At 41.2% G+C, this 24,373-nt stretch overlaps 1 protein-coding gene across 3 annotated transcripts in view; it reads left to right on the top strand.

The window, feature by feature from the left end:
- Positions 1-24,373, top strand: part of LOC125466853 (rho guanine nucleotide exchange factor 12-like) — a 129,878-nt gene that overhangs the window by 84,429 nt on the left and 21,076 nt on the right. For all 3 annotated transcript variants that reach the window (XM_059638913.1, XM_059638912.1, XM_059638911.1), the window contains 8 exons: positions 2,412-2,497; positions 3,884-4,009; positions 4,520-4,634; positions 5,223-5,329; positions 9,311-9,388; positions 9,543-9,618; positions 13,621-13,788; positions 15,507-15,594. In XM_059638913.1, coding sequence (XP_059494896.1) covers positions 2,412-2,497; positions 3,884-4,009; positions 4,520-4,634; positions 5,223-5,329; positions 9,311-9,388; positions 9,543-9,618; positions 13,621-13,788; positions 15,507-15,594 — 844 coding nt within the window. The remainder of the gene's footprint in view (positions 1-2,411; positions 2,498-3,883; positions 4,010-4,519; positions 4,635-5,222; positions 5,330-9,310; positions 9,389-9,542; positions 9,619-13,620; positions 13,789-15,506; positions 15,595-24,373) is intronic.

Raw genomic sequence — 24,373 nt, 5'->3', positions numbered from 1 at the left:
TACATTGGCCATTTTCCAGTTCTCTGGAGCCCTCCCTAACTTCAGTGTTTCCTGAAAGATCATACAAATGCCTTTACAATCTCCTCAGTTATCTTCTTCAGAACTCTGAAGTCTGGTGCATCCAGTCTGGGTGATTTATCCACCTTTAGACCTTTCAGCTTCCTCATCACTTTCTCTGTTGTGATGACCGCTACAATTGTCTCTGCCCTCTAACTTGTGAAGTTCTGGTCTCCTACTGGTGTCTTCCACCATGAAAACTAATGCATAGTACCTGTTTAGTTCTTTTTGTTCCCTATTACTTGTTGTGCAGCCTCATTTCCGGTGGTCCACTGTTCACTCTTGACTTTCTTTTTTTGTTATTTTATAGAAGATGACAATTTTAAAAAAATTACTAACTAGTTTACCATCATATTTCATCTTTCAGTTCTGTTTTTTTTTAATTTTAGTTATCCCCTGCTGGTTTTTAAAGACTTTCCAATCCTCTGGTTCTCACTCATGATCACTGCATTGCTTGCTTTTGCTTTTATGTTGTCTCTGACTTCCCTTCTCAGCCATGGTTGCTTCATCTTCCCTTTAGTTTGTTTCTTCTTCATTATTTCAGCAAGGCGTTCGATTAGGTTCCCCACAGTAGTCTATTGTACAAAATGCAGAGGAATGGAATTGTGGGAGATATAGCAGTTTGGATCGGAAATTGGTTTGCTGAAAGAAGACAGAGGGTGGTAGTTGACGGGAAATGTTTATCCTGGAGATCAGTTACTAGTGTACCACAAGGATTGGTGTTGGGTCCACTGCTGTTTGTCATTTTTATAAACGACCTGGATGAGGGCGTAGAAGGATGGGTTAGTGAATTTGCAGACGACCCTAAGGTCGGTGGAGTTGTGGATAGTGACTAAGGATGCTGTAGGTTACAGAGAGACATAGATAAGCTGCAGAGCTGGGCTGAGAGGTAGCAAATGGAGTTTAATGCAGACAAGTGTAAGTTGATGCACTTTGGTAGGAGTAACCGGAAGGCAAAGTACTGGGCTAATGGTAAGATTCTTGGTAGTGTAGATGAGCAGACAGATCTCGGTGTCCATGTACACAGATCCTTGAAAGTTGCCACCCAGGGTGACGGTGCTGTTAAGAAGGCATATACAGTGTTTTAGCTTTTATTAATAGAGGGATCGAGTTCTGGAACCAAGAGGTTATGCTGCAGCTGTACAAAACTCTGGTGCGGTCGCACTTGGAGAATTGCGTACAGTTCTGGTCACCGCATTATAAGAAGGATGTGGAAGCTTTGGAAAGGGTGCAGAGGAGATTTACTAGGATGTTACCTGGTATGGAGGGAAGGCCTTACGAGGAAAGGTTGAGGGACTTGAGGCTGTTTTTGTTAGTGAGAAGGTGGTTGAGAGGTGACTTAATTGAAACATATAAAATAATCAGAGGGTTAGATAGGGTGGATAGGGAGAGCCTTTTTCCTAGGATGGTGATGGTGAGCATGAGGGGGCATAGCTTTAAATTGAGGGGTGAAAGATATAGGACAGATGTCAGAGGTAGTTTCTTTACTCAGAGTAGTAAGGGAATGGAACGCTTTGCCTGCAACAGTAGTAAATTCGCCAACTTTAGGTACATTTAAGTCGTCATTGGACAAGCATATGGACGTACATGGAATAGTGTAGGTTAGATGGGCTTGAGATCGGTATGACAGGTCGGTACAACATGGAGGGCCAAAGGGCCTGTACTGTGCTATTACGTTCTGTGTTCTTCCTTGTGACAAATTTCTGCTATGCCTTTCAAATTAGCCTCAGAAACTCCTGCCATTGCTGCTCCACTGTCTTCCCTGCTAGGCTCCCCTCCCAGAACATCATACCTGCCAATTTTAAACTGTGCTACAAGCTCATTTGTATTGTATTTTGCATGCATTTAAGTACGTGAAATTGTGATGTTCTTGCTATGATCTGATGAGAACTGTGTTTGCACAACCAACTGTGGTTTAATCTGTCTTGTAGAGATCCAGTATTACATCCCAGCTTTTGTATTCAGCACCTCATCTGTGACGGGATCCATCTCATTTGTCGTCTTCACCACCTCATCTACCTGTCCTGCCACTGTTAGGGGCCTGTGGACGTGCACACCAACTCACTTCTATTCCTCCTGTCAATATCCTCTTGCTTTGTTTGCCTTCCCCAAGTATATAACCTCACTCTTACCTGGATAGAATTACATTTACTACTTTCCTGTCTACTCAACCAAACCATTGCTGTCACCCTGCACTTCATCTCCATTCTCCTCTTCATCAACTATCTGACCAATTTTTGTTATTTCTGCAAATTTCACAATCGTACCTCCTACTTTAATTCCTTGAAAGACCTTGAAAATTGGGATAAATTGGATCAAATGTTTGATATTCTGATCTCTGTTTATTTTTCTAGTTTCATTAAACGAACAGATGAGAAAAGTCTGGAAAAGGAATGAAAACTTTGTCGTTGATCAGATTGGAGAAGACCTGCTGAGCTGGGTAAGTGTATCTGTGTTAGCCTTGAGAAGAGGGTGCATGGAACCTTACTCAATGAAGAACTGCAGAACACAGCTGAAACAGCTCTTCTACAGTGACTGAAATACCTGAATTCATTTGCTGCGCATTAACTGATTCATATTAAAGCATGTAGAAGTCAGGGCTATGTAACATTCCAATTGGACCATAAACACCTTGTGTTACCAGTCCTAACTGAAGTTGAAAGAGATCAATTTGTCTGCAAAAGATAACCCTCTGGTGTTGGAGTCATAGATGGTTGAGATTGCTGGAGGTCAATTATCTTTGCCCCAGGACATCTCTGTGTAGAAGTTCCTCAGAGCAGTTTCCAAAGCTTAACCATGTCTAATTGTTCCATCAGTGGTTTTTCCTCCATCATTCTACGAGAGAATTATCCCCTGGTGATTGCACAATATTTAGTTTGATTCACAATTCCTCCCGTAGTTGCTCGTACCATCCTGCATCACAATCAGGATACTATCCAGACTTCGTCTCAGGTGGAAAGGATATTAGACTGACCATTAGATAGACAGTCCAACTGTCTGTGTGACTTGCATGGACACCAATCAATAAACTTTGCCCGAAACATCAGCTCTCCTGCTCTTCTGATGCTGCTTGGTCTGCTGTGTTCGTGCAGCTCCACACCTTGTTATCTCAATCAATAAGTCCCAATTGTTGACATCTTAAGAATCGTTGTTTGCCGTGGGTTTAACAGGATCAACACTAGATTAAAGCGTTAGGGATAGGGATTAGGCCAGAGGCTGAGGACAGACAAGTGCCTCACTACTGACTCCCTCAAAGCCTCCCATCAGCTAAAGGCTCTGCGTCAGGAAGGTGACGAAACACGACAAATGCAAGTGCATTATCAAAACACTTTAGGACACAGGTGATTCATGCATTTTCTGTTGGCTTTGTACCCTACCCCTCTAGCACTGGCTCACTTTGACAGTAATGTGTACCATATACAGTGTACACTTTGGAACTTACTGCATATGTACAACCTGTGATGTCCAACATCAACAACTTTAATTCTGATTTTCTTTCACATTTTAGGTCAATCTGAATTTAGCATCTATTACCCATTTGTAATTATCCGTAGGCCAAAGGCTTTGGGTTCTCTTCCCAAGAGTCACCACATGGCCTGTAATGTTTTAATTAGGAGGTATCTCTCCCTTTGCATAATTAGGGATCAGCAATTTCTAACCATAACCTAAATACCAGTCTTGTCATCCTTGTCTAAATCTCAAAAAAATGCTAAACGATCCCTTTTCTATGATTGTGAATTCTGCCTTATATGGAATTGACATTTTTGTACTGTTACCTGGTTCATGATTGGTGCTTGTCTGAATAAATCCTGATTGATTTTTCCAGTTCAGCTGTTCTGAAGAGGAGAAGTTTAAACGAGCCGCTGCCACTTTCTGCAGTAATCAGCCATTTGCCCTGGAACTGATCAAATCAAAACAGAAGAAAGATGCGAGATTCCAGGCAATCATTCAAGTGAGAGCCTCCAAATCCTAACTGCAAGGCATGACGAGGGTTTGAAATGCTAGGTATTAATAAGACAGCAGGACAAGTCCCCAACCACACCCAAGACAGGTGCAGTATGGGTTAGATGCAGAATGAAGTTTCCTCTATGCTCTCCATGTCAAACACTCCCAGGTCAGATACAGTGCAAAGTTAGATACAGAGTAGAGGTCCCTCTATACTGGCCTTATCAAACACTGCTTTCCTTCTTGACCATAATCAATCTGTGTTGATCAAGTGAGGAAGACTTATGACAGAGAATATGGGGCAAAGGATCTGTGATAATTTTCTGCAGGCAATGGGACAATGTAATTCTACAGAGTGTCAGAGCATAGAAGATATGCGGTCGAATGGGGAAGTCAATGAGAGTGGGTCACAGGAAGGGAGTTACAAGATTTATAAAGGGGCAGTGACTGATGAACCATTGATAATGCACTTAGGAAGAGCAGTGATTCATCTTAAAAATGATGTGATCTATTGCAGGAGGCACAGAGTAATCCACAGTGCCGAAGATTGCAGCTAAAGGACATCATCCCTGCTGAGATGCAAAGGCTGACAAAATACCCGCTGCTTCTGGAGAATATTGCTAAAAACACAGGTAAAGGTCTTCTGTGGTAAGACGGGCAGAGGACCTCGGAATGATTTGGATTGAAGTGCCAGATTCCAGATCTGGAAAATGTCAGAATGATGGGATCGTACAATGGGAGTGTAGCACATCATCAAAGGAGAAATTCGAGGAAATTAAACTGAATTGTGCATGGTTGTGATAATCGGTGTTTCATTGTGCTGACATTTATTTATTTGGGTATAGGACAATGTATTGTCATGAAGAAAGGTGGAAGCAGGCTTGTGCAACTAAGCATAGGCACACAATTCCATTTGAATTCTATCTTATGTATGTGGGTGTGGTGTCTGAAATGGCATTGCTAAGTCTCATGCAATTAATGTGTAGCTGAAAATCCTTCAAAAACTTGGAGAGCCACTGCGTTTTTGTTCTTTAAGGTTTGAAGATTCTTCATCTGCTAATTTGCATCTCATAAATTCATCCTAATACTGAACTGCCGAGGTTAAACTTGATGCTCTTTATAACTTCAATTCTAAAGTAGTTTCATTTAAACTTTATGCTTAATTCCCTGGAGAAGGATGAAAGTCTTTTCCTTAATGGGCCAGGTCTCTTTATCCTTAGATCCAGAGCAGCATGAAGAGAAAAAGAAGGTGAAGAAAGCTGCAGAATGTTGTCGGCAGATTCTGAATTTTGTGAATCAGGCTGTGAAGGAAGCTGAGAATAAACAGGTAAGTATTTCGACAGAGAAAGCTCTTGGTATTTATCCATACTCTGCACAGAGATGGTAAGTGTGCAGTTTGATTTCCATAGGAACCTAACTGGTGGGAACTGACTTAAACTAGAAGTGTGCAATAAATCTGGAATTAAAAGTTAATCTTAGGAACAAGGAATATATGACCATTACCGTTTGTTATATTAAAAAAAACCCATCCAGTTCATTAATGTCCTTTTAGGGAAGAGAATCTGCTGTCAGTCCTTGTCTAGTCTGGCCTAAATCTGACTCCCCATCCACAGCAATGTGACTGACTTTTAACTGTGCTCTGAAATAGTGCAAAAAGCCACTCAATTTGATGATAATTGATGGTGGGCAACAAATGTTGGGCTTGTCAGTGACATCCACATCACTTCAAGACCTTAACAGTGGACAAGAAGTAGACTAGTAAGCTTATTGGATATTTTCATTCAGTGAGCTCCAGGCTGATCTGATAATGCTCAACCCTGCCTTTTCCATGTAATTCTTGATTCATTTACGATTAAAAATCTGTCTATCTCGGCCTAACATATACTTAGCCAGTTTTGATAGCCTCTGTGGTAAAGAATTCCACAGAAATGTTCTGAGTGATTTGGTGGGCTCAAAAGTAGATAAATCTCCAAGGCCTGTGGAAGTATCACAGTGAGTTATATAACACAGAAACAGGCCCTTTGGCCCTCCATGTCTAAGCTGACCAACAGATGCCAAACCACACTAATCCCATTTACTAGCACTTGGTCCATAGCCACCTATGCCCTGGGGTTTTAATTGCTTGTCCAGATGCTGCTTATCTGCCTCCTCTACACACTCAGGCAGCACATTCCATACATCTGCCAACCCCTGGGTAAAAAAAAAAATTCTTTCTCATATCTCCTGTAAATGATTTGCATCCCATGCTGCTGAGTGAGGCCTGGGATAAAATAGCAGGGGCACTGGCAATAATTTTCAAATCCTCTCTGGCCATAGAGGTGCCAGAGGACTGGTTAACAGCCAGTATGATACCATTATTCAAAAAGGGAGGAAGAAATAAATCTGGAAACTACAGACCAGTCACTGTAACCTCGATGGTGGGGAAACTATTGGAAACAATTCTGAGACAAAGAAGTAATCTGCACTTAGAGAGCAGGAATTAATCGAATGTAGTCAGCATGGTTATGTTAAGGGGAGGTCATGTTTGACCAACTTGACTGAATTTTTCAAAGAGGTAACCAGTTGTGTGGATGATGGTAATGCATTCACCATAGTCTACTTGGACTTCCACAAGGCTTTTGGTGAGGACCTACATGGGTGACTGATAGTGAAGGGAAGAGCCCATGGGATACAAGGAATTTTGGCTAATTAGATCCAGATTTGGCTGAGTGGCAGGAAGCAGAGGGTGATGGTCAAAGGGTGTTTGTTTGACTGAAAACTCACACCTGTCAGGATTCTGCAGGGTCTGTATTGGGTCATTTGCTGTTTGTGGTCATGTATAAATCAATTAGAGTTGAATATAGGAGGTTTTTTATAGAATTCCTTCAGTGTCGAAACAGACCCTTCGGCCCAAAAAGTCCACACCGACCCTTGGAGCATCCCACCCAGTGCCATTCCCATCCAACCCACCTAATCTACACATCCCTGAACTCCACGGGTAAGTCAGCATGGCCAATCCACCTAGCTTGCACATCTTTGGATTATGGGAGGAAACCTGAGCACCCGGAGGAAACCCACAGACATGGGGAGAATGTGCAAACTCCACACAGTTAGTCACCCAGAGGTGGACTTGAACCAGGGTTCCTTGTGCTGTGAGGCAGCAGTGCTAACCACTGAGCCACCGTGCAACCCTAAATTAATCAGTAATATCTCAGATTATGACAGTTGTTGAGGTGATGGTGAGGAAGATAGCTTTAGATTACAGGAGAATATAGATGAGCTGGTCAGATGGGCTGATCAGTGGCAAGTAGAATTCAACCCAGATAAATGAGATGATACTTGGGCAGGACAAACAAGTCAAGGGAATACATGATGGATGGTAAGACCCTGGGAAGCATCTCGATCCAGAGGAACCTTGGTATGTGTGTATATTGGTTCCTTAAGGTAGCAGGACAGGTGGATAAAGTGGTTGAGAAAGCATTTTGGATAGTTGCCTTTATTTACCGAGACATGTAGTTTGTATAGAGAGGCAAAGGCACGGTTAGAGTATTGTGCCTAGTTCTGGAATACACATATAGGAGCGATGTGACTACTTTGAAGAGAGTACAGAGGAGATTTGCCAGATGTTGCATGGTCTGAAGAATTTTAGTAGTGAAATTACTAAATGAAGAAATGAGATTGGACAGATTGGCAGATTTCGATTGTCTGGGACTTTCCCAAAATCTAAGGATTTGTATAGAGGATAACTTATAGTTTTGAGTTGATGCACTGTAAAAAAAGTGTCATATTAGAGAACAAATTCAGTGACTTTATACTGTTAGGAAGGGGAGGTCCAGCCCTGTGGCAATTAAAATTGAAACACAAGCCCCAATCTGTTATGGCGGGAGTAGAGGTCCTGTTTTAACAATTAAACCCAAAACACCCAGACAAGCTCACCTCACCTCACCTAATCTGTTAAAAATGAGTGGTTAAATGAAAGAAATACCCTGATATACACTTTTTATAAGCAACAAATAACAATTTGTTTAGTTAACAGTGAACAAATTAACAGAACTACTAACAAACTGAAGAATTCCCCTTTAACAACTAGCTATTGCTGAACAGAACAAAATTTTGATGGTATGCTGTTCCAATAAATACCAGCCCCACACATAAGCCAAAGTTATAAGAAAATAAATTAAAACATAGACTCTCAAAAGTACAGCCAGGTTAAGTCTTCCGCAATGTTCTTTGCCTTCTCTGCTGATCCTTCTGTCAGGAATGCTTTCTCTGTGAAATCTTCTGTCACGGTTCTTAGCAACTAGTGCGTGGTACCTTTATGAATAGATGGTGCTTTCTCAGAGAGTTTAGAGATTTCTGCGATAGCCAGATAGTTCACTCTTCAGCTGGCAGTTTGCGCTCATGCCAATTTTCAGAAACCTTCCTATATACTCCAAATGACTTGTCAATTTTCTTATAATGGGATTGGCCCAAGGTTGTCAAAACTATCAAATTTAAATTCAAATGGTTTCAATTTTAGTGTTTGGTTTAAATTAATTGACTGATCTTCAAACTAGTTGCCAAAACATCAAAACAAGCCTATTTCAATCACACAGTTAATTGATACATCTTTCAATCTCAGCGCTGTCTGTACCTCTTCAGCTGCGTACAGACACATTTTCATGTAAGTCTCTGAGCTTAGAAAAGCACATCACCTCTTAAAGGGACTATGCACTCTTCCCTGCCTGCACCCCCCACCCCAGTCATGTTTACAAACAAATTCTAAATTCCTGCCTTCTAACTCACAAGTATGCTACACAACTTCGTAGCAATACCCTGCTCACTTGCTGGCTTCACTTGAATTGTGATTGCGCTATCGATCTTAGCACATGGCTTTATGAGACTGGCTCCAACCTTCTAAATGAGAATAATTTCATAGTCAAAAATGGCATGAACTGTTCTACCAGTGGCAGCTTCCAGAGGTCTCTAATACAGTCACTAATGTTTAGTTTGCTTCTAGTTGAATTATTTGCTTTCCCTGCCTCCACCGTCAACCATTCTTGGCTGGTTATTGTCGGCCTGAATTATTAATAACACCCAATGATCTTTGTGTGATTGCTCAGCTCTGAACCAGTTACATGATGCTGAGGACAGAAGGAATTGAGTAGGAGCCTGAGATTTGTGAGGCACTGTCTTGTTTGCCAAAGAATAATTAGCTGTCATTCAAATTTGAAATTATGTTGCTTTTAGGTCTGGGCTGGGAAGAAGAGTAGGAGAGGAGTTATTTTGTGATTGTTAATTTCTGTCAGCATTACTTTGTAGAAGTTAATAGCTTATTTCTTTCTGTCAGCGATTGGAAGATTACCAGCGTCGCCTGGACTTGTCCAGCCTCAAGCAGTCAGATTACCCACTGATTGAGGAATTTCGGGTGAGTGACTGGCGAAAAAAAAACCTTCCTCAATAATTGAAGGTAATGCGGTGAATCTGTGCAGGCCATGAACCTGTTGCAAAATGTCTGATGACCAAATGAAGATGCTCTTCGCATTTAGTGTAATTACTTGTAATTACTTCTTTTGCTTAAGAATCTGGACCTTACAAAGCGGAACATGATTCATGAAGGGCCTCTAACCTGGCGAGTAAATAAAGACAAGACAATTGGTGAGTAAAAGCAACATTACAATATGAAAATGGAATCAGAGAATTTTTCAGCACAAAAGGAGGCCATTTAGCCCATTGTGTCTGCACCAGCACTTCACATGAGCATCTTGACTTGGTGCTATTCTACTGTAATCTCTCCGTACCTCTGCCCATTGTTTCATTTCAATCACCAACAAGTGTCCTCTTAAATGCTTCATCTGAAGCTGCCCCCAAGCACTTTCAAGTGTTGCATTCCAGACCCAACTGCTTGTTGTGTGAAAAGAGTTTCTCTTCCTCCTTTGCTTCTTTTGAAATCTGAAGCCTCTTGTTCTTGATCCTTCTACAGGCTGGAATTGTTTCTCCCTGCCTACTCTCTCCAGCCCCCTCAGAAAACAATCCCAACTTCTTCACTCTTTTCTCAGTGCTGGTCTTCATAGCCCTACACATGCTTCCTTTTTAGATAATAACCTAATTGCCCCCCTAAATACCTTGATCAAGCCTGTCTTCACCACACTGTCAGATAGAGCATTCAGATTGTAACCACTCATTGCTTGAAGAAGTTTTTCCTTGCGTTGCTGTCATGCTCACTGTTTCATAATCATTCCACCAAAGGAGACAGTTTTTTTTGTCATTTACTTTGTCCACATCTTGGTACAGTCCTGAAAAAATACTATCAAAATTTTCAAACATGGTCTTCTTTCTGTAAAACTTTGCTGATATGGTCTGATTACACAATGTGTTTTTTTTGAAGGGCACTGTTTAGATTTGCTAATAAGTGATTTCAACATATTCTTGATGATTGATTCAAGCCAACTGACCAGTAGTTTCCTGTTATCTCTCTCTCTCCTCCTTGAGTAATGAGGCACTTTGCTGCCTCCAATCTCTTGGGACTGTCTTTGAATCTAGGGAATTTTTAAAAATCAGACCTTGTGTGTCACTATTTCTGCAACTATTTCTTTTTCTTTTGAAACCCAGGATTTAAGTCATTATGGCCTGGAGATTTTAGTTCCTTAACTTTCGCCAATTTTTTTCTGCAGATTTTAATTACTTAAATTCATTTCTGCTATATAACTTGTCTTCTATAAAAGAAGGCACACAGCACTTGTGTTACATACTATGCCATTTCCTCATGGCCCCTCATCTCTGTCTCTAAAGAAGCAAGATTAATTCAGCTAATTTCCTTTTTATACTCTTGCGAAAGTTCTTCCAGTTTCTGTTGTATTCCTGGCTCAGTCACACCCCTTTCACTCTTTTCTTTTACATTCATTTTTTGATCCCCCTTTTGTGGTTTCTAAAACTCCTAAATCTTCAGGCTTTCTATTATTTGAACATCTGAAAAAGAGTATTTGCTCAAATACTGTTCTTCCATACAGTAGTGGACCACAGAGTGATTTTTCTCACCACCTTTTTTGTTTTTAATGAAACATTTTTATTGCATGTTTAAATAATTTATTTACATATTTCTCCTGTTTACTATTTCATTTTTATTGTATTTGCTAACTGTTCTTTCATACCTATAACTTTGGCATTGCTTAAATTTAAGATTTTTGATTTGGGTGCTAACCTGTTGCTCTCAAACATGAGATGGAATTCAGATAAATTATGACCACCTAATCCACAGGGGGCCTTTGATTATGATACTACTAAGCAATCATTAACCTCATCACTCAACCGTAAACCTAAAGAGTTTTGCCCTGAGTTGATTCTATAACAGATTTCTCCAAGACACTGTCACAAACATATACTGCAAGCTCAGCCTCCAGTCCATATATAGAGATTAATTTCCCCATGATTTCTACATTGCCTTTGCTATTATTCCTTGTTTAATGCTCAGTTCAACAGTATAACTACCATTAAGGAAGCTCTACGTTTTTTTTTACCTCTAATGTACCCTTAACAATTCTTCTTCCTGATAATTTGAGCTGAGGTGCCTGGCTCAGTTGTATTCTCCTGCCTCTGACTGTCGGTTATCTCTAAGATACTAAATAAGCAAAGGTTCATGTTCCTGTGTCTCGGGTATTTCAGGATAAGAACTCCCCTGATTTCACTGAGGAACATAACTGAGCCTTGGTATGAACAGCTGATCAGCCTCTAGGCTTGTTGTACCATGCTGCATTGAGCATATGAGAATCACAGCATCATAGAATTATAATGGCATAGAATAAGGCTATTCAGCCTGTTGTGCCTGCAGTGTGTCCTGGAGTATTGTATACAGTTTTGGTCCCCTTATTTGAGGAAGGAGGTAGTGGCATTGGAGGCAGATCAGAAGAGGTTCACTAGATTGATCCCAGAGATGAACAGAGATAGAACAGATAGGCCAATATTCTCTGAAATTTAGAAGAACGAGAGGAGATCAAATTGAGGTATTTAAGAGGATGAAGGGTATAGATAAAATAGACGTGGAGCAGATGTTTCCTTTTGTGGAGTATTCTAGGATGAGATCATAGCCTTAGGATAAAGGGTAGCAAATTTAAAACAGTTGAGAAGAAACTACTACTTCCAAAGAGTGGTGAACCTGTAGAATTTGCTACCCCGAAGTGCAGTGGATGCTGGGACAGTGAGGAAATTTGAGGAGGAGTTAGACAGATTTTTAATTGGTAATGGGTTGAAGGGGCGATAATGGGGCGAAGGCAGGAAAATAGGGATGAAGAGCATGATTGAATGGTGGACCATACTTGATAAGACCATAAGACATAGGAGCAGAAATTAGGCCATTCAGGCCATTGAGTCTGCTCCACCATTCAATCAATCATGACTGATAAGTTTCTCAATGCCATTCTCCCACTTTTTCCCCATTACCCTTGATCCCTTTGACAATCAAGAACCTATCTATTGCTGTCTTAAATGTGCTCAATGATCTGGCCTCCACACCTTTCTGTGGCAGTGAATTCCAAAGATTCACCACTCTCTGGCTAAAGACATTTCTCCTTATATCTGTTCAAAGAGGTCTTCCCTTTACTCTAAGGCTGTGGCCTCAGGCCCTAGTCTCTCCCACCAATGGAAACATCTTCCCAACAGCCACTCTGTCCAGGTCATTCAGTATTCTGTAAGTTTCAAATAGATCCCCCTTCATCCTTCTAAACTCCAATGAAAATAGACCCCAGAGTCCTCAAATGTTCCTCATATGTTAAGCTTTCAATACCTGGGACCATTTTCGTGAATCTCCTCTGAACCTGCCCTAGGGCCAGTACATCTTTCCTGAGATATGGGGCCCAAAACTGCACGCAGTACTCTAAATGTGGCCTGGCTAGAGCCTCAGAGGTACATCACTGCTTTTCTATTCTAGTCCTCTCAAAATAAATGCCAAAGTTGTATTTGTGTTCCTAATTACTGACTCAACCTGCAAGTTTAGTTTGAGAGAATTCTGGACTAGAACTCCCAAGTCTCTTTGCCCATCAGACTTCTGAATTTTCTCTCTATTTAGAAAATAGTCCATGCTTTGATTCTTCTTACCAAAGTGCACGACCTCACACTTTCCCACGGTGAAATCTGCCATGTATTTTCCCACTCTCCTAAGAGCTGAATGGCATAATCTACCCCTATTTCTTTTGAACTTTATTGGTTCTATTACCTAGTGGAAAAGGACATTGTAACCAGTAGGGGCTAAGGTGACTGGGTGTCAGTGCCTTCACCCTGATTCTGAAGTGTCAGAACAGAGCTCCTGATCTCCGTGATAATAAAATGTGAGGCTGGATGAACACAGCAGGCCAAGCAGCATCTCAGGTTCATCCAGCCTCACATTTTCAGCATCTGCAGTTCCCATTATCTCTCCTGATCTCCGTGTCTGTTTGAAGCACCAGTCAACAGAAATATTGGTTTATTACGTAAGTGCTTAGATGTGCAAAGGGCTGTGTATGTATTTTCATTCTGAAGTTGCATTTAGAACTAGAATTTGACAAATTGAGTTTGGATATATATTTTGCTGCATGGTTCTGAAAGTTTATAATCTTCTCAAAGGAGGACAATGTTGACATTGAGAATTACACCATTATCATTGATGTTCAACCCTTCCATTATTTCCAGATCTCTACACGCTGCTGTTGGAAGATATCCTGGTTCTGTCCCAGAAGCAGGATGAGCGACTGGTGTTGAAATGTCACAGTAAGAACCTTGCTGCCAACGCAGATACTAAACACATCTTCAGCCCCATCATCAAGCTGTCTGCTGTGCTTGTGCGGGAAGTCGCAACAGGTCAGCCCATTCACCTGTCCAGGTCAACACGCTGATACTATTGGATAGAAAGAAATTAATGCTGGGGGTTAGAGAGATGCACTTGGAGTGAACTTCTGACTAATTAGGAATATCCTTGGTATGCTTCTATTTAAGGTATACATTGATCATTGTAATGAATTCCTCAGCATTTGCCAGGTGACATCTTAGTTAACTTGTGTGCTGTTGTTGAAACAATGTAATCCCAATACTTTTCCAAATTGAAGAACTAGTTTATAAGGCTAAATTGCGTAGCCTAGGTTTATATTCTCTCATGTTTAGAAGATTGATGTATTTAAGGTGTTTAATATGATTAAAGGATTTGATCAGACAGATAAAAAGAATCTTTTTTTTCTGGTCTGGGGAAGAATTTAGCCAGATAGTTCAAGTGTGATGTCAGGAAGCATTCTCACATAAAGGAGAGTGAAAATTGGTACACTGTCCCTAAAGGAAGCTGCCAAAGCTTTCAGGTCACCTGGAAGTTTCAGAACTGAGATTGATGAAACTTTGTTTTGCTTGCGTGAGATTATGGAACAAAGGACAGGTAATGGAGTTAAATTAGAGATCAGCTGTTATCTATGTTACGCTCCAGTGGTATAGTGCACTGCAAATCAAGCTCTGCTAATCTTGGAGTCATGACAAAAGTAACCAAGATTGGAAAAAAATTGCAGAATTCATCAATTTATCTGTCTTTCAGACAGGGGTTGACAGAAAACAAAGACCACTTTTCTGTACTTAAGAATTGCAATTTATTGTAAATAAATCGATAAACAGTTATGAACCATTGATGAATTAATGGCTGGTTAAGTTTTAACTACTACACACATGCATACAAATGTATGTATGTACATACACAGGCAGGAAAAAGAAAATCACATGGTTGCGAAGGGAAGAGAGAAAAGCAGGGAGATCAGTTCAGTGCTCCCTGTTCACAGGGTTCATGGAAATGGTCCCTTTGTCTTGTCAGGGTCCGCTGTACCTTTATTCACCTTCTCTAGATACTTCCATTTGCTTGTAGAAGATGCCGGCTGGCTGGTTCATGCCACTGAATTCTCTGGCTTACTGGTTAAGATTCATAGCTTGCTAAGGGGAAAAGTAAAAACTGTCTTTCTTCAAGCTTAAGGTGGTTTTTATTGCAGAGAAGAGTCAGCGCCTGTCCTTCAGGAGGTGAAATTGCTTCACCCAAGAATTTACATTCCCAAGCTGTTCAGCTACCTAGGAGCCAGCCACACATTGTTGGCAGGCAGGAGGCTTTTGTCATTTGTAACTGGTCGTTGGTCTATGGACCAATGACTACTTGTTGTCAGCCAAATGTTTATTTGTATATAGTCCCCTGGCTCCTGCTTATCTGTATCTAGGCTTTCATGACTGGTTGAACGAGTACTTGCAATGTTTATCAGATTACTTGCTTTTAGAAAGTGCAGAAATCCTTCAATAGTCTTTGATTTTTGAATATTTCAGTCCACAGTCAAAGCTGTAGTAGATTTAACAGAAACACATCCTTTAAATTTAATTGAATATGCAACAGATTAAGGGGCTGAGTGACCTTCTGTTTCGATAGCCACCATCAAGAACCCGTGACTTCTCCCTTTTTTTTGTCAGCATGATCTTCGCATTCAGGTAACAGGAATTGGAAAGGGCAAGCTGAGAAATGTTTATTTGTTACTTGTTCACTGACCATTTTCTGTTGTCTGTTACAGATAACAAGGCTTTCTTTGTCATCTCAACATCAACTGATGGTGCCCAGATCTATGAACTGGTTGCCCAGACAGTGTCTGAACGAAAAACGTAAGAATGTAGCACAGTTGCAAACTTCAGATTTTTGGATTTAACATTTTTTGTAATCTTAAAGGACTGTTAAAAATAGGTACTTGTACAGAAGCAGTCCACGTTCAAATGCAAGTAGCATTTGTACCATGCAAGTGCAAGGCAATGAGTATTTCCATGAAGATGGAATTGAATCATCACCCCTTGACGTGCAATGGTGCCATCATCACTAAATTCCCCACTATCAAAACTCTAGGGGTTACCATTGACCAGACACTGAACTGTGAACTATCCATATCAATGCTGTAGTTAAAAGGGAAAGTAAGAGGCTAGGAATCTGCCAGCATACAGCTCCCCTCCTGACTCCCTGTCCATTATTTACAAGACACAGTCCGAAGTACAACGGAATACACCCCATTTCCCTGGATGGGTGCAGTTTCAACAATGCTCAAGAAGCTTGACACTATCCAGGACAAAGCAATCCATTTAGTTGGCATCATATCCACAAACATTCAGTCCCTCTACCACTGACGCTCAGTAGAAGCAGTGTGTACTATCTATATGAAGCGCTGATGTTCATGCTTCCTAAGACAGCACCTTCCAAACTCATGACCACTACCTTCTAGAAGGACAAGGGTAGCAGATACATGGGAACACCACCATCTACTAGTTTCTGTCCAAACCACTCACCATCCTGACCTGGATGTATATCAGTGTTTCTTCAGAGTTGATGGGTCAGGATCCTGGAATTCCCTCCGTAAGAGTATTGTGGCTCTTCCTGCATTATGCGGACTGTAGTGGTTCAAGAAGTAGGCTCACCACCACCTTCTCAAAGGCAGCTAAGGACAGGCAGTAAAGACTGGGTCAGTTGGTGATGTTCCTGTCATGTCAGTGAATCTTTAAAAGGTACAAAAATGGCATTTTACCTATTGGGAAAGAATTCAAGTGCAATTTCCTGAACAGTGAGTTCTCAAGAATCATATGGAACAGACCAAACAAAATGCTGGGATTAGTATCCTGAATATAAAAGCAAGTAAGCGATGTGGATTTTGTACAGAATCCTCTTTTGCTTTGAGTCTTGTACGAGGCCCTGAGAATCCTATTTTGGAAGGCCCATTAGAGTACTGAAAAGCAAAGCAGATATTCTGCAGAATGTTTTAAAAAAAAAGAGTGATTAGCGTGTAAATGACTTTTTTAAAACTGGAATATGTTATTAATGGAAATCTAATTGATACCATTAAAATGTAGAAAGATGATCATAGGCAACATGAAGATTTTTTATTTTCTGATCAGCAAATCAATAACTACGTGAAAATTATTTAGTTATTGCTGGAAAGAGAAGATGTAAGAATTATACAAGAGAAAACGATGTACTTTACCAAAACGGACTTTTATAAGATGGTAATTGGAGTAGTGCTCTAACTTGGAGTATAAATGGACACAGGGAGAAGGCAAGAAATTTTAACTAGGCTATAATGCTTCAGTTAGTCCTCAGGCAGGTACGATACTAAACCCATTAGCCTTGAACCTGTTCATTGCTCAGATTACGGCTGACCTGTGACATATCTCCACACTGCTGTCTTTATTCCATATCCTTTTTGTTAACAGAAATCTGTCAACTCAGGTTAAAATTAGCCATCAATCCAGCATCATTCCCACTTGTCACAGTGTATTTTAAACTTGTGGTGTCCTTCACATGTCAGTGTCCTTGCAACTCTCACTCCTGAAAGTTCTGGCTGTAATGTTTAGCCTATGATCCATAGTTCTGGACTCCCAATCAGTGGGAATGTTAGGGGTTTCTAGTCATCGTTAGCCTTTTTGATGAGTTCCTGTACTTGTTCATGACATTTTAATGATCCCAGTTTTCTGGGTCTGTGTTGCAAATCCACATTTGATATGTAGGAGGCGTTTAAGGAGAGGTTGATTAGCGAGCAGGAGAGACATGTTCCTGTGAAAATGAGGAATAGTAGTGGCAAGATTAAGGAACCATGGATGACAGGTGAAATTGTGATACTAGCCACGAGGAAAAAGGAAGCATACATGAGGTCTAGGCGACTGAAGACAGACGAAGTTTTGCAAGAATATCTGGAATGTAGAGCGAATCTGAAACGAGGCATTAAGACGGCTAAGAGAGGACATGAGGTATTGCTGGCAAACATGCTTAAGGAAAATCCCAAAGCCTTTTATTCACGTGTAAAGAGCAAGAGGGTAACTAGAGAAAGGATTGGCCCACTTAAGGACAAAGAAAGAAAGTTATGTGCTGAGTCAGAGAAAATGGGTGACATTCTTAACGAGTACTTTGCATCGGTATTCACCAAGGAGAGGGACATGACAGATGTTGAGGTTAGGGATAGATGTTTGCTTACTCTAGGTCAAGTTGACATAAGGAAGGAGGGCCGAAGGGCCTGTTCCTGTGCTGTAATTTTCTTTGTTTTCTTTGTTCTTTGTTTTCTTTGTTCTTTGTTTGTAAACCTCTAGGGAACAGTCCACTTTGGATCTTGGTCTTGTGAAATGAGAAAAGGCTGTGTTGCCTACCTAATGCCAAGATTTGGGAGATCTCCTCAAGACTGGGGAGTAAATTAGAGTCATAGAGTAATACGACATGGAAACAGGCCTTTCAGCCATAACTGGTCCATGCTGACTGTGGTGCCCACTTCGCTAGTTTCAATTGCCTATATTTGGTCTATAATCCCTCTTAAACCCTTCCCATCCATGTACCTATCCAAATGTTTTTTAAATGTTGCTATTGTACCTACCTCAACCATTTTCTCTGGCAGCACACTCCATATATGCACCACAGCCTGTGTGAAGAAGTTGGCCTTCAGGTCCTTCTTAAATCTTTCCCCTCTCACCTTAAACCTATACCCTCTAGTTTTCAATTCCCCATCCCTGGGAATAAAAGTCTATATGCCTTCATCTTGTCTATGCCCCACGTGATTTTATGCACCTCAGTAAGGTCACCTCTCACTCTCCTACGTTCCAAGGAATAAAGTCCTATCCTGGCCGACTTCTCCCTATAACTCAGGCCTACTCATCCTAGCAACATCCTCATAAATCTTTTTTGCACACATTCCAGTTTAACTATGTCTTTCCTATAACAGGCTGACCAAAACTGTATACAATAGTCCAAGTGTGATCAGAGATAATGGGAACTGCAGATGCTGGAGAATCCAAGATAACAAAGTGTGAATCTGGATGAACACAGCAGCATCTCAGGAGCACAAAAGCTGACGTTTCGGGCCTAGACCCTTCTTCAGGCCCGAAACGTCAGCTTTTGTGCTCCTGAGATGCTGCTTGGCCTGCTGTGTTCACCCAGCCCCACACTTTGTTATCTACAATACTCCAAATGCGTGCTCACCAATGACTTATACAACAGTAGCATAACGTCCCAACCCCCAAACTCAGTGCCTCGGCCAATGAAGGCCAGCATGCTACATGCCTTTTTCACCACCTTCTCTGCTGCTTTCAGTGAACTATGTACTTGTACTCCTAGGTCCCTCTGATCCACAACTCTCCCCAGGACCTTATAATTTAGTGTAAGTCCCACCTTGGATTGACTTTCCAAAAAGTAACACCTTATGCTTTTCTGTATTGAATTGCATTTGCCAATCTTCAGCCCCACTTCCCCATGTGTAATTTTTGATAACTTTCCTCGCTATCCACGATACCTCCAAATTTTGTATCATTTGCAAATTTACTAATCATGCATTGTACATTCACATCCAAATCATTCATGTAAATAACAAATAACTTGTAGTGGGAGAGAGGAGGAACAGTGTTCGTAGTCCCTGTAGATACCAATGACATAGGCAGAACTAGGAAAAATATTCTGCTTATACAGTATTGTGAACTAGGCATTTAGTTGAAAAGTAGAACCTCTCTGGATTATGAATTAAGCCATGTAAATTGGTGTAGGGTGCATAAATTTAGGGATATTAATATGTGGCTCATAGATTAGGTTCCCTACAGTGTGGAAACAGGGCCTTCAGCCCAACAAGTCCACACCGCCCCTTGAAGCATCCCACCCAGACCCATCCCCCTATAACCCACACACCCCTGAACACTACGGGCAATTTAGCATGGCCAATCCATCTAACCTGCACATCTTTGGACTGTGGGAGGAAACTGGAGCACCCGGAGGAAACCCACGCAGACACTGGGAGAATGTGCAAACTCCACAGACAGTCGCCCGAGGCTGGAATCAAACCCAGGTCCCTGGTGCTGTGAGGCTGCACTGCTAACCACTGAGCCACCGTGCCGCCCACTGGTGTGGAATGGTGTGGTGTAGATGATGTGGAAGAAGTGGGTACCTATTTGTCGGCCATTTGCACTAGCCCTGGAACAAGTGGAGACGGTACCATTGGGACGGTCGATACCTGAACCATTGCTGGAGCCAATGTTATTCTGTTCAGAAATTGAGGGAATTAGAAAGTATTTTAAACTAAATATTCGGGATAAGGGATCAAATGTGGAAAGATGAGATAAATCAAAGTGTAGAGATAAACTAAGAGAGGATAATTAATATGGGAAATAAGGGTCAAAGAATGGCAGGAAGGAGCAGAGACAAAAAAACCTAGGCATAAACCAACAGCCAAGACTAGAAGTTGCAAAGATAACATAAAAGACAAAACTAAAAGGTGTATATTTGAGTGTGCATAGCGTAACAAAGTAAATGAGTTGGTAACACACTAAATAAATATGATGTCATAGCTATCATGGAGGCATAGCTTCACGATGTTAAAGTTGACATTTCAGTTTGGGACTCTTCTTCAGAACCAACCCGAAGCATCAACATTCCTAGTTCTGCCTATGTCATTGGCATCTACATGGACTACGAACACTGTTCCTCCTCTCTCCCACTACAAGTTATTTGGGGAATGATTTGGATGTGAATGTACAACGCATGATAAGTAAATTTGCAGATGATACAACATTAGGAGGTATGTTCCTCCAGTTCCACTGTGTTATCTCTGACTTCGGCATCAGCAGTTCTTATTATCTCTTCATGATGTTAAAAATTAGGTCCTGAAGTTTGTGGGATCTATGACATTGAAGAAAACTTGGAAGTGAGGGGGAGAGATGACATTGTTAATCAAGAGAATAGTATTTTTCATCTCTAACTATTATACCATTGTTCAGGAGGTCAGGATGTGGTATTAGTTTAGCTGATAATGAAGAATATTAGGGGAAACAAGTCAGAACTGGGAGTGGTCTACAGGCCCCTGAACAGTACCCACAATGTGGGATGTGACATACAAGAATAAGTATCAGATGCTTGTGGTAAAGGGATGGCCAATAATCATGAATCACTTTAACCTACGCATAGACTGGGTAATTCAGTTTGGCAGTAATAGTTTGGAATTTATGGAGTGCATTCAAGAGAGTTTCTTAAAACAGCACATTTTGGAATCAACATGAGAGCAAGTTATATTAAACTTGGTATTGTGTGGTGAGACAGGATTAGTTAATTACATCAGAGTTAAGACAAGGACAACAGTAACAACAGCCACAATGTGATTGCATTTTGCATCCAGTTTAAAAGGGAGAAAATTGACTTTAAGGCTAGTAATTTAATCTAAATTAGGGGAACTATATTAGCATGAAAACTGAGCTAGCTGATATGAACTGGAATACTAATACTGGATACTATCAAGGAATACATCAATAGAGATACAGTAGCAGACATTTGGGGGAATATTTCAGAATACTCTAAATACCAACAATAAAAATTTGAAAGGAAGAACGCACCATTCATGGTTATCTAAACAAATTATGGCAAGCGTTGGACTTCAGGAAGAAGCACATAGTTGTGCAAAGATGATCGAATTAGATGATTTGTCAAAGTATAAAGGCTGTGAATGATCAAAATGTTAATCAAGAGAAAGATATTAGTATGAAAGATAACTAGCTAGAACTGTAAAAGTGATTAGCAAGGATTTCTACCGATATTTAAAAAAAGAAAAAAGCTAAGTAAAATGAGTGTTGGCCCTCTGAAGATTGAGAATGGAAGTTGATACTAGTTAATAAGGTAATGGATGAAGTGAACAAATATTTTGATGTGTCTTCACTATTGTGGGTACAGAAAAATGGCAGTAATATCTGTAAATTAGAAGATTGAAGAGAGACTAGTGTACAGGAATGCAATACAATTACAATCATGAGGGAAATGGCATTAAGCGAACTAATGGAGCTGCTGGCTGAAAAGGCTCCTGACAGGTCGATTTTGTCATAAGGTCTTAGATTCTGGAAAGGTTCTATTGACTGTAACGAACCCTGTATTCAAGAAATGGGGGATGCAAAAATAGGAATCTATCGCCTGATTGGCTTGGTGTCTGTTGTGGCTTTTTAGAAGGCTTTCAATGAAGCCATCCAAAGGATTAATGTCAAAACATAAAATGTGTGGAATTGCGAAGTAATGTCGATGGATGGAAAACTGGCTGGAGTATAATGTGGATAAGTGTGAGGTTATCTACTTCAGGAGAAAAAAACCGGAAGGCAATTATCTGAATGGTTATAAGCTGAGAGGGAGGAATGTGCAATGGGACCTGGGTGTCCTTGTACACCAATCATTTAAGCATGCAGGTGCAGCAGATGGCAAAGAAGGCAAATAATATCAGAGATAATAGGAACTGCAGATGCTGGAGAATCCAAGATAATAAAGTGTGAAGCTGGATGAACACAGCAGGCCAAGCAGCATCTTAGGAGCACAAAAGCTGACGTTTCGGGCCTAGACCCTTCATCAGAGGGGAATGGGGTGAGGGTTCTGGAATAAATAGGGAGAGAGGGGGAGGCGGACCGAAGATGGAGAGTAAAGAAGATAGGTGGAGAGAGTATAGGTGGGGAGGTAGGGAGGGGATAGGTCAGTCCAGGGAAGACGGACAGGTCAAGGAGGTGGGATGAGGTTAGTAGGTAGATGGGGGTGCTGCTTGGGGTGGGAGGAAGGGATGGGTGAGAGGAAGAACAGGTTAGGGAGGCAGAGACAGGTTGGACTGGTTTTGGGATGCAGTGGGTGGAGGGGAAGAGCTGGGCTGGTTGTGTGGTGCAGTGGGGGGAGGGGACGAACTGGGCTGGTTTAGGGATGCAGTTGGGGAAGGGGAGATTTTGAAACTGGTGAAGTCCACATTGATACCATTAGGCTGCAGGGTTCCCAGGCGGAATATGAGTTGCTGTTCCTGCAACCTTCGGGTGGCATCATTTTGGCACGGCAGGAGGCCCATGATGGACATGTCAAGGACAAGGCAAATAATATGTTGGCTTTCAACGTGAGAAGATTTAAATATAGGAAAAGGATGTCTTGCTGTAATTAAACAGGGCCTTGTTGAGACCACACCTGGAGTATTGTGTGCAGTTTTGAATTTCTCATCCAAGGAAGGATGTTCTTGTTATTGAGGGAGTGCAGGAAAGGTTTACCAGGTAGATTACTGGGGTGAGAGGACTGGTATAAGAAGAGATGTTGAATCAATTTTGATTCTGCTCTGTTCTCTGGAATTTAGAAGAATGAGAGGCCTCGCTGAAATCTATTAAATTTAACAGCAGGCTAGATAGTGTAGATGCAAGAAGGTTGTTCCCAATGACTAGGGAGTCCAGAGTCAAAGGTGACAGTCTAAGGATATGTGGTAAACATTTAGGGTTGAGATGAAAAATTTCTTCGCCCAGAGTAGGGAATCTGGAATTTACTGCCACAGGGAGCAGTTGATGCCAAAACATTATCCACCTGCTCCTTGAAATCGGAGTACTCAGGGCATAAGAATTCAAAGTTCTCAATTCAGCAATGGCCGGTTTTAGTAAGATCAGTTGTGATTTGGTCAGAATGGGCTGTGAGCAGATACTTTTAGGCAAATGTGTGTCAGAACAGTGGGACACATTCAAGAAGGAAATAGGCAGCGTAAGGGGACAACGTGTTCCAATAAAGACAAAAAGGTGGCACCAACAAATTCTGAGAGTCGTGTATTTCAAGGGATGTACAGGGTTAGACATAGGGGAAAAGGGACGCTTATGGCAAACACAGAGGGCTCTCAACAACAGAAGCCCCTGAGGAATATAGATGGGCGAGGAGAAACTTTAAAAGGAAATTGAGAACAAAAAAAGGGGCTTGAAAGAATAACGGCAGGTAAAATAAAAGAAAGTCCCAAGTATTTTACACGTACATTAGGGGTAAAGAGTAGGGGTTGTTAAGGGTCACAGTAATAATTTGTGCATGGAGTCAGCAAAGTTCTCAGTTCACTAGTGAGTGGGACACTGTGGGTGTAGAAATACAGGAGAAGGACTGTGATATACTTAAACAAGTTAGCATATACTGAGAGGAAGTTCTAAGTCTAAATCTCCTGGGCTGGATGAAATGTTTCCCAGGTTGTTGAGTGAGACAAGGATGGAAAAAGCAGGGGCACTGGCAATAATTTTCAAATCCCCTGTAGCCACAGGAGAGGTGCCAGAGGACTGGAGGACAGCCAGTATGGTACCGTTATTTAAGAAGGGAGCAGGGGATAAGTAAGTACATTACAAGTAGGTCAGTTTGAAGCAATTCTGAGGAGCAGATTTAACCTGCACTTGGAGAGGCAGGGATTAATCAAGAAAAGCCAGCATTGTTTTGTTAAGGGGAGGCTATGGCTAACCAACTAGATTGAATTTCTCAGAGGTAACCAGATGTGTGGATGAGGCAATGCTTTTGATGCAGTCTAAAGTTTTTTGACAGTTGACTAGTCTAATTGAACTTCGGCAAGGCTTTTAATAAGGTCGCACTTGGGAGACTAATAACACAGGTAAGAGCCCATGGAATCCAAGGAAATTTGGTTAATTGATC

This window comes from Stegostoma tigrinum, chromosome 32 (assembly GCF_030684315.1).
Source record: "Stegostoma tigrinum isolate sSteTig4 chromosome 32, sSteTig4.hap1, whole genome shotgun sequence".
In the NCBI taxonomy this organism is placed as follows: Eukaryota; Metazoa; Chordata; class Chondrichthyes; order Orectolobiformes; family Stegostomatidae; genus Stegostoma; species Stegostoma tigrinum.
This window is presented reverse-complemented; position numbering and strand designations above follow the sequence as displayed.